The sequence below is a fragment of the Hemibagrus wyckioides genome, linkage group LG18 (genome assembly GCF_019097595.1).
Source record: "Hemibagrus wyckioides isolate EC202008001 linkage group LG18, SWU_Hwy_1.0, whole genome shotgun sequence".
Classification (NCBI taxonomy): Eukaryota; Metazoa; Chordata; class Actinopteri; order Siluriformes; family Bagridae; genus Hemibagrus; species Hemibagrus wyckioides.
Window position 1 is genome coordinate 12,049,261 of NC_080727.1, and position 12,551 is coordinate 12,061,811.

General features: G+C 36.4%; 1 protein-coding gene across 4 annotated transcripts in view; it reads left to right on the top strand.

Annotated features, from left to right (window-relative positions):
- Positions 1–1,661: 1,661 nt before the first annotated feature.
- nectin3b (nectin cell adhesion molecule 3b) overlaps positions 1,662–12,551 on the top strand; it is an 85,917-nt gene continuing 75,027 nt past the window's right edge. The window contains exons 1-2 of one of the 4 annotated variants that reach the window (XM_058415140.1): positions 1,662–1,885; positions 3,941–4,063. Coding sequence is in view for 3 of the 4 variants with exons in the window: in XM_058415142.1 (XP_058271125.1) it covers positions 8,519–8,633 (115 nt within the window). In the remaining variant the exon portion in view is untranslated. Of the gene's footprint in view, positions 1,886–3,940; positions 4,064–8,454; positions 8,634–12,551 lie in introns of those variants that run through there. The other 3 variants (XM_058415142.1, XM_058415141.1, XM_058415139.1) reach the window with 3 other exon arrangements.

The following is a 12,551-nucleotide window of genomic DNA, read 5'->3' on the forward strand; positions in this document are numbered from 1 at the left end:
GTTATGATTATATTTTATTATGGCACTTCTGTAAAATTCCGAAGTTGGATCATCAATTACTATGCCTAGTTGAAGCATACCTGCAAATACATTTCCAGCTCATGTCTACTCTGGTTATCATGAGGCCTACCATAAGCACATTTGCTACATTCCTGTTTTGTGATTACCATTGTAGCGGTTCAAAGTTTCAGTAAACCGTTTGCTTGTTTTTCTAATTTCCCTTCTCTGTCTCTCAACAGTTGCAACACGACTGCCTCCTGGCTGGCTCGCCAACTTTACAGCAAAAGCATAGATTATCGAGCCACAGAATACAACATGACAGATTACAAAGAATACACAACCTAACAGTGGCATACTGGGACAATAATTCAGGCCAGGAATTTGACTCCATCCCAGGCCACCTTTGCTGCTGCTGTCACTGCCACCCTATTCATGTAATCCACCAGACTGATATTCTTGTAGGCTAACCATAGTTGATGTAACAGGTAGACGAATTATAAATTAATTAATAGGCCTAAATGAACCCTCAAAAACTCACTAAGAATACACCATCTATACTACCACACCACAGACAAATATAAAATTGTCTTACACTTTTAAAAAAGGGATAATAAGAGATACACATTCAAATGTTGAAATATATATATTTTATGTATTTCCAATTATCAAGTACAGTATTTCAAAAGTATCAGAAACACAAGCACACAGACATGGGTCATTTCCTAGCAGAACCTGGAGAGACAAAATATTTATTCCAAAAGACCTTAAAGCTTGCGTTAGATAAAACCTTATTATTCATATGTGACATTTAATGAGTACATGTTCTACTCTTTCTTCTTGTCTGCATTTATCACAATTCCCAGTTTCAGGTTTTCCTATTCTGTGCAGACACTTATTTAACCAACAGTGTCCAATGTTCTTGAAATAAATATAACATTCTCTTTCTGTCACATTTGCTGTTACTACCCCTTCAACAATAATCAAAACATAGCACATTTTATGTTATTTATTTATATGGTCATATATTTTTTTATTTTTAAAACATGAGTTTTAGTAACCTGGGTTACATTTGGTCATGGCACCACAAACTATTTAGGTTTTTTTATTTTATTTATAAAAAAAATAATAAAAAAAAGATTAAAAAAACACTTGCCCACAAAATGAAACAGAAAAAAAAGATTTTTTTTCATTTGACATTGATGACTAAAAACATATTAAAATGTATTATGTGGCATTAATTAATGAATAAACTGTAATAATTGTCAAATTGCTGTGGCATAAGAGAAATGAACAGTACTTCATCTCGCCACCCAACTATTGAGTATTTTGCTATAACAGCACTGCCACTGTGTTTCATTCTCGTTTCTGAAACAGGTAAAAGTTTGACTCTGACCCTGGACATCCTTTCTTGTCTGAGGAAAGTGTGTGGATATGTCAGTTGATTAAATCTTATAAATCAATTCAATGCCCAATAAAGATTATATTTCAGCAGTGAAACCACAAGACAAAATAACACAACACAGAGCAGCGGTTTATGTTAACATATTTGTACTGCACTGATGGGGTTAAATCACAGAGTGTTGACACAAAAGGGAGTCCGAGCCTCCTCTTTTAAGGGTCCTCAAGGACTCATGAAGCATTCCTGGGGCAGACGACACCCTCGGTGCACTTCTCCATGGAAGAACTTTGAAAAGAAGGATTTAAAACAGTTTCAGAAAAGAAGCCTCATGGAAAGTATTTTGCTGAAAGAAAAGAAAAAGTTACAGCTCCATAGACACAGACTGCTACAAACTGAAAATTGTGGAGGCAAGCAGTAATCTCGACAAAACTACAAAGTTACCAAGCTATTTTAGAATAAAGTCAACACATGGTTATTCACATTAAGGTAACCAAAGATGTTTTTCCTGCATGTTTAATCAGTGTACATTACGTTCCTTCTGTAATAAATTCTAAGCGAAACACCTTTAGGCTACTCTTTTGATAGTTGTACCAGCTCTGTGATGGTTTACAAACCTCTAATGTAAACACATCTGATTAATTTAACGCTATTAGAAATGTTGAAATGTGAGAAGCAGATGTGTGTGTTTGTGTGTATGTGTGTGTTTGTGTGTGTGCACATACATACATACATATTTATGTGCATGAATAAGCCTTGGGTCTCCATGACCTTTCATTGGTTGTTCTTCCTTGAAGCACTTTTGGTAGGTATTAACCACTGCATATTGAGAACACCACACAAGACCTGCAGCTGTGGAGATGCTTTGACCCAGTCGTCTATCAGGCCCTTGTCAAAGTAACTTAAATCCTTATATTTCCCCATTTTTCCTGCATCCAAAACTTCAACAAAAACTATTTACTGCCTGTCAAAGGTATGTGAACACTTGGTTTTAACAATTTTGGCTAAATTAAATTTCAAGAAATGGACTCAAGTTAAATACTTCAGTTAGAGTTAGAGTATCTAAGCATTTTGGGTTAAACTTTAGCTGTAAATTGAAAGACCAAATATGTATTTGTGTTATGCTTAACACACACAAACACACACACCTAGGGGCAATTTAGAGTAACCTAATGACACCATATTCATGGTATTGGAGAAGAAAATAAAGATCTATGTAATTATATACACTCACTGACCACTATATAGAAACATCAGCACCCCTGATGAATTCTTAGGGGAAACAAATCATCCAACGAGCAACATTTTGGCAGGTAGAAATGGTGTATTGATGAAAGCGTTCAGAGGAGAATGGCCAGTCTGGTTCCACTGCTCACTGCATGTTTTTATTTTTCAAACCATCATCTGTAAACTCTAGAGACTGTTGCTCATGAAAAACCCAAGAGATCAGCAGTTTCTAAAATACTCAAACCAGCCTGTCAGGCATGTAAGCATGACATGGTCAGTGTTACCAAGATGACATTTTTTTCTCTTTCTGACCTGTATCATGGTTTTGTGCACTGCACTGCTGCCACATGATTGCTTTATTGAATAATTGCATAAATGACCACTGGTTCAGAAATTCCTATTAAAGTGGCTAGTTGGCTAGTGAATGTAACTATTTTAATATAAGTATTCTCTACTGTAATAACTTTACCTGCCTTCATGTACAATATATATATATATATATATATATATATATATATATATATATATATATATATATATATATATATATATATATATAAACACATATATATACATATGCCTTCATGTAGAATATATATATATATATATATATATATATATATATATATATATAAACATATATATATATATATATATATATATATATATATATATATATATATATATATATATAAACATATATATATATATATATATATATATATATATATATATATATATATATATATATATATAAACATATATATATATATATATATATATATATATATATATATATATATATACATATAAATGACATTTTTTGTCACTCCATACAACCACACAACATGCAGTGAAATGCTTTTCAACTGTCCATGTCATAAAAGTAGAGTAAAAATAGAATAAATATAAGGTTACCATAGAAAATAGAAATATAATTATCTGTACAGCAGCAAAGGGAAAAATAAATAGAAAACATAAACCTATATGAATATGGACTGATAACAGAGCAGTAACACTAAAATGAATAAAGTACAGATTACAGTGTGCAGGAATATCATGACATAATACACTAAAAATATCAGCACACCAAGTGTAACCCAAGCCTACTAACAGTAAACACTTGTTAAACAATCTCTCTTTGAGGAACACTATCTGAAAGCAGGTGAGAAACAGGGGGAGGTGATGGATCAGGGTTTGACTAGCTAACACTGAGAGCGGATACGACACAAACCAGACAATGACCACACGATAGAGTTTCAGTAGGACTAGATGTTTAGAAGCCCATGCTGACGAGGATTTCTGTGGTCCATTTAGGCTGCTGAAAGAATGAGATCTACGTTGAAAGAGGATCAGGACTTCATCCTAAAGGATTGTGGGAGGGTCTGGAGGATCTGTGGATTGTTTTAGGAGGCTATTTTATTGAGGAGGCTTCAGCTGGTGAGTGAAATGCCATGTCATAAATGGCAATTCTGTGTATTCTGAAACCGTCCTTAAAGATTGTTCAGTGACTAAGTTAAAACAAGAACTCCTTTCACTACTCACAAGCAAGCAGTCACTTAAAGCCTCTTTGTTAAATGAAAAAGGACAAAAATGCAACTTGAAAGCTATTCCACACAGAGAATCCAACAAATCACTCCATCTACCTGAAGCTGAGAAACACACATGCAGAAATAACAATAAGCACATAAGAATGACTGGAAAATGGGTTGAAAAACTAAAGCAAATATCAACATAACAACATAAATTAAGCGTTTCTGACTAATTTCTTTGCTTTTGCAGTTAATCATGTTGGCTAAGTATCTAGACTTCAGTGTAAAGGGTAAACTCAAAGCCCATGTGTTAGACTAAATGACACTCTCTTGGTTTGGTTGAACAGTGAAAAATGAATTTTGTAATGTTTTGTAAATAAATTAACAATATCCTGTTTTTAAAACTTGTCCAAAAGGTCAAGGGTTTAAGCCCCAGCTCAGCCAAGCTGCTACTGCTGGACCTTTAAGCAAAGCCCTTAACACTTATGTGAAGGTAGAATTTCACTACACTGCAATGTATGTGTGACAAATCAAAGGCCTCTTTTTCTTTTGCTTCTTCTTCTAGATGTAGCTCAAATGACTAACTAGATAGTCTCTAATTTAGTAAACAGCTGCCTGCTTTTTTCAAAGAATTACGTTGGACATCTTACACTGTAATTTATTCAAAGTTGATACTAGCTTAGACTTTTACTGTAACAGTAGACCCTATAACATATGGCCAGCTAGATTGCTGAAATGCTAGCGCTGTTCTCTGAGATGAGGCATTAGTTAGATTCATGGTAAGTTGCCAGCTAGCAAGCAGCCAGTAGCTTAACAGTTGATTGTGTCATAGATAACATCATTTTGTTGCACGATTAATGTTTTTTGTCTGATTTGCTGTACTTCTAGATTCAAGTGCTGAATCACTTTTTGTACTAACTTCTGTATGGTAGAACATTAACCATAATTCCTATAAAACACAGGGAACTGCAGAAAAAAGGTCAGCTCCCATTGTGACCTTGGAAGACAGCCAGGTAAATACATTAGGGGGAGAATAACTAATGCTCCTGGTGACCTTTAGAGGTGGAAAATGGACTCAAAAGGAAATGCTGACCTGGTTTATAATATAGAGATGGGCTTTCCTGCATCTCCTGCCTTTACTGTTTTCCAGGATTAGTCTGGTTAAGTGGATGCACCCCAATTAGACGTCTGCTGAGGTGTCCATGTAGGGGGAAGTGAAGTGTTTTTTGGGTGAGTGAAGCAGATTGGACAGCGAATGGATTCCTGAGAAAAAAACACTGAGAAGATTAGCTTCGCGGGAAGGGCACACAGGATTATGTTTTATGACCACTCAAAATTAATGCCTGGCTCCGAACTGGTGCCCCAGACTGTGTTTATGGTGCAAAAGGATAATGAAAAAATAAAATGTAATGAATTGGACTGACCCAGTGCTTGTTGGTGTTTTGTTTTTCTTTTTTCCTGTTACTCAGGAGAAGTAGTGTGTATGTTGCTGGTACTGGCAGCTGTCTCCCTCCAAAACAAAGTGTCCAGCATTTCTCTGAGAACATGTAGGTTTGCATATCAACACTAAGGGGGCACAAGAAAACCCACAGTTCTCAGTCCTTCTTCATGAAAATGCTGCTAATTGTGTTTTCAAGGACCCTTGTGCACAGAATCCCACAAACACCACTGAAAGGATACGCCATTGCAATGCTGATTTGACCGGGTTGAGTAAATTCAAAGGTTTTTTTCACTGTGAGAAGAATTATATGAAAACTATTTGAATTATATATACATAACACAGTTCCAAATACAGTTATGGGGACTATATTTAAAATAAAATAAAATAAAAAGTCTTAAAAAGTCTTTTGTTTGTAGACACTTTTGGAAATGAAGGTCCACTGTCTGGCAGTATTGTGCATCTCATATAACAGTGAAATCATATGATTATTACAGTTCCAGCAACATTTTTATTCCCAGTAATATGCCATATTTATGAGTAATTCCAGATACTTTGACAGGAAAACATTTACAGCTGGGCATTTCCCATACATGTTGAAATTTTTTTAGATGTTTATATGTGGCAAAAGTAATGTAAATTGCAGAAAAAACACGGAGGTAGGAATACATCCAGATTTAACACAACTGGTGATTTTTGACCATTGAATTTCCCTTATCCAGAGTGATGTCAAATCATGTTACACATGTACTCATCTTGTTATAGCGACGGCATCAGGTTTCTGTGTGTGGGCTGGTTTTCTTTGTAATAAGCTCTCATGAGTTTTCTATACAATTCTAATTGGGAATGTAATCCAATACACATCTTGACATGTGTCTTAATTCTGCAGTGGGAAGAATTAAGTTAGCTAGCATCATTAGCTGGAGTTTTGTAATATTACATACATTTCTATGAATGTGGTTCATTCAAAGCATTGCAAACATTTTAAATATTGATATTTTAAGAGAGATTGAAAATAAATTAATAAAACAAGAGAGATGATTGTAAGTTTCTCTCACTGCACTATTTATAAATCATATGTGTAGTAAATCAACCCCATGTGTAGTCATGATCCCTAGTTTGGGAACCTCTCCTCTAAGTGATTAAAAAAAATATTTACTTGTTTCTCTTGTATTAAAAAACTGACAGGAGGCCCATGTAAACACAGACATGGGCTGGAATGCAATTTTTCAAACAGCTTACTTTAACTTTCACAGCCATAATGCTCTTCTACATATTTTCCAGGTTATTTGTACTAGTAAGAAAAAAGGACTATTGGACCTTTAATGAAAAGCTCTCTGTTTGCCAGGCCTTTCTTCCACTGGCTGGATTCAGCTACAGTTCATCTGGTTTTCCACCTGCTGTTCCAAATAATTCCACAAGCTCTGTATAGAATCAACATTTTTGTTTAGGGGATCTTTGGAAATCTCTGCAAATTCTGTATCATCAGATAGATGAATTGGTGTGAAACCACTTGGGCAAACTCGTTATCTCTCCTGTTCCCTCACACATAGGAAGATGATTGAGGTGTAATGCTAGCCACATTTTTCTTCCCAAACCCCTCCCGTGTCCTAATTCTGTCATTTTAACTGCTAAAATTAGCCTCATTACCCTGCAATTAACTAGCTAATTTGGCAGCAAGAGACAGTGTTATTAGAAAGTGCAACACTAGTTAACAATAGATGTCATACTTTAATCATTTCGAGGTAATGTTGCTGACTAACAGCGAAATTATGAAATCGACACTTAATGTAAAATATTTCGAATGTAAAGTTACTAGCCAGATAGCTCACTATTTCTGCAAGAAATGGCCTCATTTTTATTTAACTTAATGTTTGTGTGATGTAATGTTATATAATTAGCAGAACCAAGTTACTCCTCTGCAGTGACTGAATTTCCATTACATTGCAGCAGCAAAACTGACCCAAATGCTGGGTCATTATCAGATTTAATTAATTAGAAAAAAAATCTGGGTCGTAACACAAACTACCCAAAAGAAGAAAAAAAAAACAGTAAAATGGTTCAAGCTGCTGAACCCAGTGACTGGTTATGTAAATTAATGAATGTAAAAAATGATTTTCTGCAACAGCAGCTCTGACAGTAGTTTCAGCTACAAGGCAAATGACAAGTTTTATGCAAAGGATCTAACACATCACTCTTTAGTATAAGCTCATTCACAGGGACTTCTATGACACTGCACATAATCTATAATAAAGACTAATAAGAAATACATTAAAAAAAGTATTATTATTATTATTATTATTATTATTATTATTATTATTTATTTCTATTTATTTATTCTATTTTTTTTTTAATCCATACAAATCGTTGAATCTCCAGTCAGCATTTTCTAAAAAGCTATAACTTTAAGTTTTCCGACACAGGAAAATCTTCAGGACAAAAGAATTTGAACTTTGTGCTTTATTATAGATAGATCAGCTTTGGCCATCAGGCTGATCTGGCATTACACCACTTCTCACTGTAGATTATTTTCCCAGAAGAGAAAGTGCCCAAATGTTTTATTCTTTACATTATTCCTATATCCTCCATATTCTGTATAAACCTGTGCAGTGTATAAACATACACGGCCATAAATCAGCTATCCGTATCGGGCTGATTGTTAAAGCAGGTGTGTTAGATTATGGTAGATGATTAGGAAGGTAAGGAAGGCAGATTTCCAGAAACATGAGTGATAACCGGTGTTTGTAGTTAGTGTCCAGAAGCGGGCGCTATCATTCTAACTGGCCAACTGGTGCACCCCTGTTCGATCCGGCAGAGTGGTACGGTCCAGACTCTGCCTCTCTCCCTATGGAGTTGTTGCTGAGGAGCTTTCAGACTTTAGGGCAGAGAGAGAGGGAGAGAAAGAGAGAGGGAGAGAGAGAGTGAATGAGTAAAGCGGGCGTTGACATGGCGCTGGGAAAGACTGCCCGTTATCTCAGGAATATCCCGAATCAACCGGCCACGCATTTCACACTTCTGATTCTTCTGGGCATCTCTTGCGGTAGGTGTTTTTATTTACTTGTCGCTTGTATATTTTAAAAGGCACGATAACTATGTTCCAGTAGAGTTGCTGTTTAGTAAACTATAACCATGCATGCAACTCACTCAGTTGTGTTTTAACTAGATTCCCGGGAAATAAACTAGCATGCAGAGTGTTTTTCCCGTTCTCTGTAATGACTCGAATCTGTTTTGTTGGAATGGATCCATGTCCCATATTTGGGGCACGCGGATGATGTCCAACCATGTGGACATGTCGGAAAAAGTTGACGACGCGGACATAACTCTGGCCGAAACTTAGTTTGCACGAGCCGAACTGCAGATTCTCCATGTATTTCTTGGCGTTTTTCCAAGTTTTTTGTCGTCTCCGTTAACTCACGGCACGAGCTCGTGCGGCGGAATCTCGCGCGCTGGTTGTGTGATCTCTCCGGCTGCCATGGAGACGTGCTGGAGGGACAGGAACCGGAGAGGAATCTGACCCCTAAACCTCACACACCAGCTACCGAACTAAACAAACACTGGGTCAGGATAGTAAAGCCACCCATTATCTGACATGCTGTGGTCACTAGCGGGTTTGGATTTTCAGATTTATTTATTTATTTATTTGTTTTTGGAAACTAATGAAGCAGACTTTTATAGTTAACATCTGCACTCGTTTTTGGCATCCATACTGCTCAGTTTGGGCATTATATCAAACAATCTGTTTATCCCCTGGGATGAGTGTTCACATCCTCATCATTAACCTGTTAGAGTTGGAAAAGAAGCCTTATTTGGACTGGATTAGTTTTACATAGGGGTTTCTGAAACTGCTGGAAAAACTTACAAAACATTAGAGTAGCATGGTCATGAACCCACATGCGTTTTTTATTATAGAAGACAAAACAGTTTGTATTAAAACAAGCTGTTTTATATTATGCTTTGATTTGTTTTTATTTTATTCATTTATTATGCATTCATACATTGCAAGTTCAGACCCATCGTTGTCATTTATACAGAGATTGTTTATCTCTTGTGAATCACTTATGAATTCTACAGACATCCTGCAGCTTAACACAGTTGGCAGGAAGTCCATTCCCATCCAAATATTACTTTACACATAAAGATGAGCAATATTAAATGGAACAGAGATTTTGTTGAGTAATTTGAGTTGAGAAATGTAAAAAAACAGGGAGTGATTATCTTCAGCTTGTGTATTTTGATGCCTTTTCGGTCAATGTAGAAATAACATGAGGTAAGTTAACTTGATCATGCAGCACATGTCTCGTGTGGTCTCTAGGCTGAGAGAAATGTCACACACAATACAATTTTATATCACTGATAGGAAAAAAAATCCCAAATAATTTGTCATATGGAGAAGCATGGAATTTAAACACCACTCATTACAGTCCTGGAAAAGTACAGGCATTCACATTTCAGTGAAAAAGTAATTTTCTGAATCTATTGCTTGTATACATTTTTGGTATTTTCTGTTCATTTCATATTTGCAAGCAAATGACCTTTTTTAAAAATGTCATGAAAACAAAGAAACAAAAAGTCTGTCCAGCTTTAACATCTGGAAAAATGTCATGAAAGTGTCTGGAAGCACAGTTTTAGAGAAGCTGATTTGGATAGCAGATTTTATACAGAGTTCTAACTCCGTTCTATTTTGTGGTAAACTGCAACTCATAAAAGTTTTATTTTTATTAAGAAAGCTAGAGCATGAAGTTTGCCGTTGTGGTAACAGCAGTGAATGAGGCCATTTAATTAATCCTCACCACCACAGAATTAACACAAATGTCAGGATGGGTGTCAGATTTCAGTGACCGAGTCAGAATTGTCTCAAAAATTTAAGATTAAATGTAATTTTGCGGGTCATGTGGTCAGCTTTTGACATCTTTTGTTTTAGAAAAGTCAAAATCGGTGACTGCGGCTGGTGAAAGTCATTCATTTGTGAAATTCATTAATAGAAAACAGTAGTTTATCTGTTTAGCTTTAAGGGAGCACCATAGTTGGTCATTAACTCCACATTCATGTCTTAAATGTCAAAATCAGACCCAGTGTTGACTGATGCCCATACAAAGTCATACAATTCTCTTTTAAAAATAGTCCCTGAAAGTTTAATTGCCCAAGATGATGTGATTTCCTACATAAGCATTTGTGAGTCTCACCTGCCACCAAACACCGACAGACTGAGTGAATTTCTATAGTGACAGGAGAAGTAAAGCTTTATTCTGGGTCTTGTTTCCCGTTGCTTGGTTTGTAGAAACTTATCAACACCCCCTGTCAGGCCGGGCAGAGCCAAGTGTGTGTTCAGTTTTACCAACTGATATTTACCCCTGAATTCCACCATTGTCCACCCTGGGTTATTGGGCTTATAGATGGGAACAATGTCAGCTCTGTGTGTGGCCACCATGCTGTTTAAGTCAACATTTGTCCACTGATTGGGGATGTTTGCAAGCCATGCTTGTCTTTTCCTCTTTAAGGTGTACTATAGCACTGATTGTGCAGGTGTTGTGCTGTGTAGGTCAGTTATATAGTTTAATTCACAGTGTGCTTTGTTCTCCCTACTTTTTAGGAGAAAACTTTTTTTTATGTAAAAGAAAACAGTGTCTTGTTGAGAAAATGAGCCAAAATCTAAAAATAAAGTGTAAACATTTGGGCACATGCAGTTTTAGGAGAACTTTCTGTTCAGCATGGGGTTGTGTAATAAAGCAGAGTGCTTATTGTTTTGCATGAAGCTGTGTTCGACTTCAAATAAGTTGTATTGTAGATGTCAAACTCGATGTCATTTGTTTATATCTTTGTTTGATTATAGAGACAGCATTCTGAGCATTGTTGTAGGCATGTGGCCTTTCTCTGTTCTCGTAGTGCATTAATCCCTGTCCTGTTTTCACCTGAAGCATTGGTTTAGAATTTTATACTGCATCATGTCTGCCTGTTGAGGAAATGTATAAAATTAATGGGCTCAAAGGTCAGGATAGTTCCAGAATACACGTCTGTGTCTGGGTGACCTGAGGTCTGGCGGGGTCGTCCGGTGTGGCTGCCTCCTGCAGGTATCTCCACACAGAAGGCTGGTCATCAGTCGCTCTGGCATGAATGATGGCAGTGGGTGTAAGAGCAGCAGGGCGGGGGAGCAATGAAACCACAAACCTCAGCGTCTTCCTGTTGGTCTGTTTTGCTCTACACAATCTCCTCCTTAGACCTAAAGTATGTTTCCTCCTTGTTTTATAGAGTACTTTAGGTCTCTGGGGTATCCATCATAGCCTGGAAATGACTGATGTCTTGTCTCAGGATGTACTGATCCAGCTGAGTCTTGGGTATTGAGCTGATCTCAGTCTGAAACTGTGAATTGCTTACGGATCAGATCTGTTAAATATGATGCACTGTTTTATTTTTTATTCCTGGCATAAGTGGGCTTAACTTTGTTTTCCTGCTCCACCATTTAATTAGAATTTTTTTCTAATCGTAAGCAAAAGCAAGCAAGATAGCATCCTTACACCTACCTTTTGAAAGACTTTTTGAAAGAATCATTTATTTATCTACTTCTTTATTTATTACTATACTTTTTTTTAATGCCTCAGAAAAACTGATTTCAGAATATAGCAATTCAATTAACTGGCTAGTTCCTTTGTTTCAGAACAATTTTCTAAATTAGATCTGACCCCAGCTGAAACAGAGCTACCCCAGCTGAGCTTTTTTAATTAAAGGCAACCCAAAAGCCATATATAGTTTTGAGTGTGTGTACTGGGCAGGCACTCTGTAGCCAACGGAGGGCTCTAAAAAAAATCAAGCTGCACCTTTAAGCAATGACTGTAATTATTATGCACTTATTAAAGTTGGGAGAGGAAAAACACTAGATCAGTATCAGGAATCAGATGATGATGATGTTGTCCTGCAGCTACTTCCTGTTCAGGGTCGCCACAGCGGATCATCCGATCTGCGT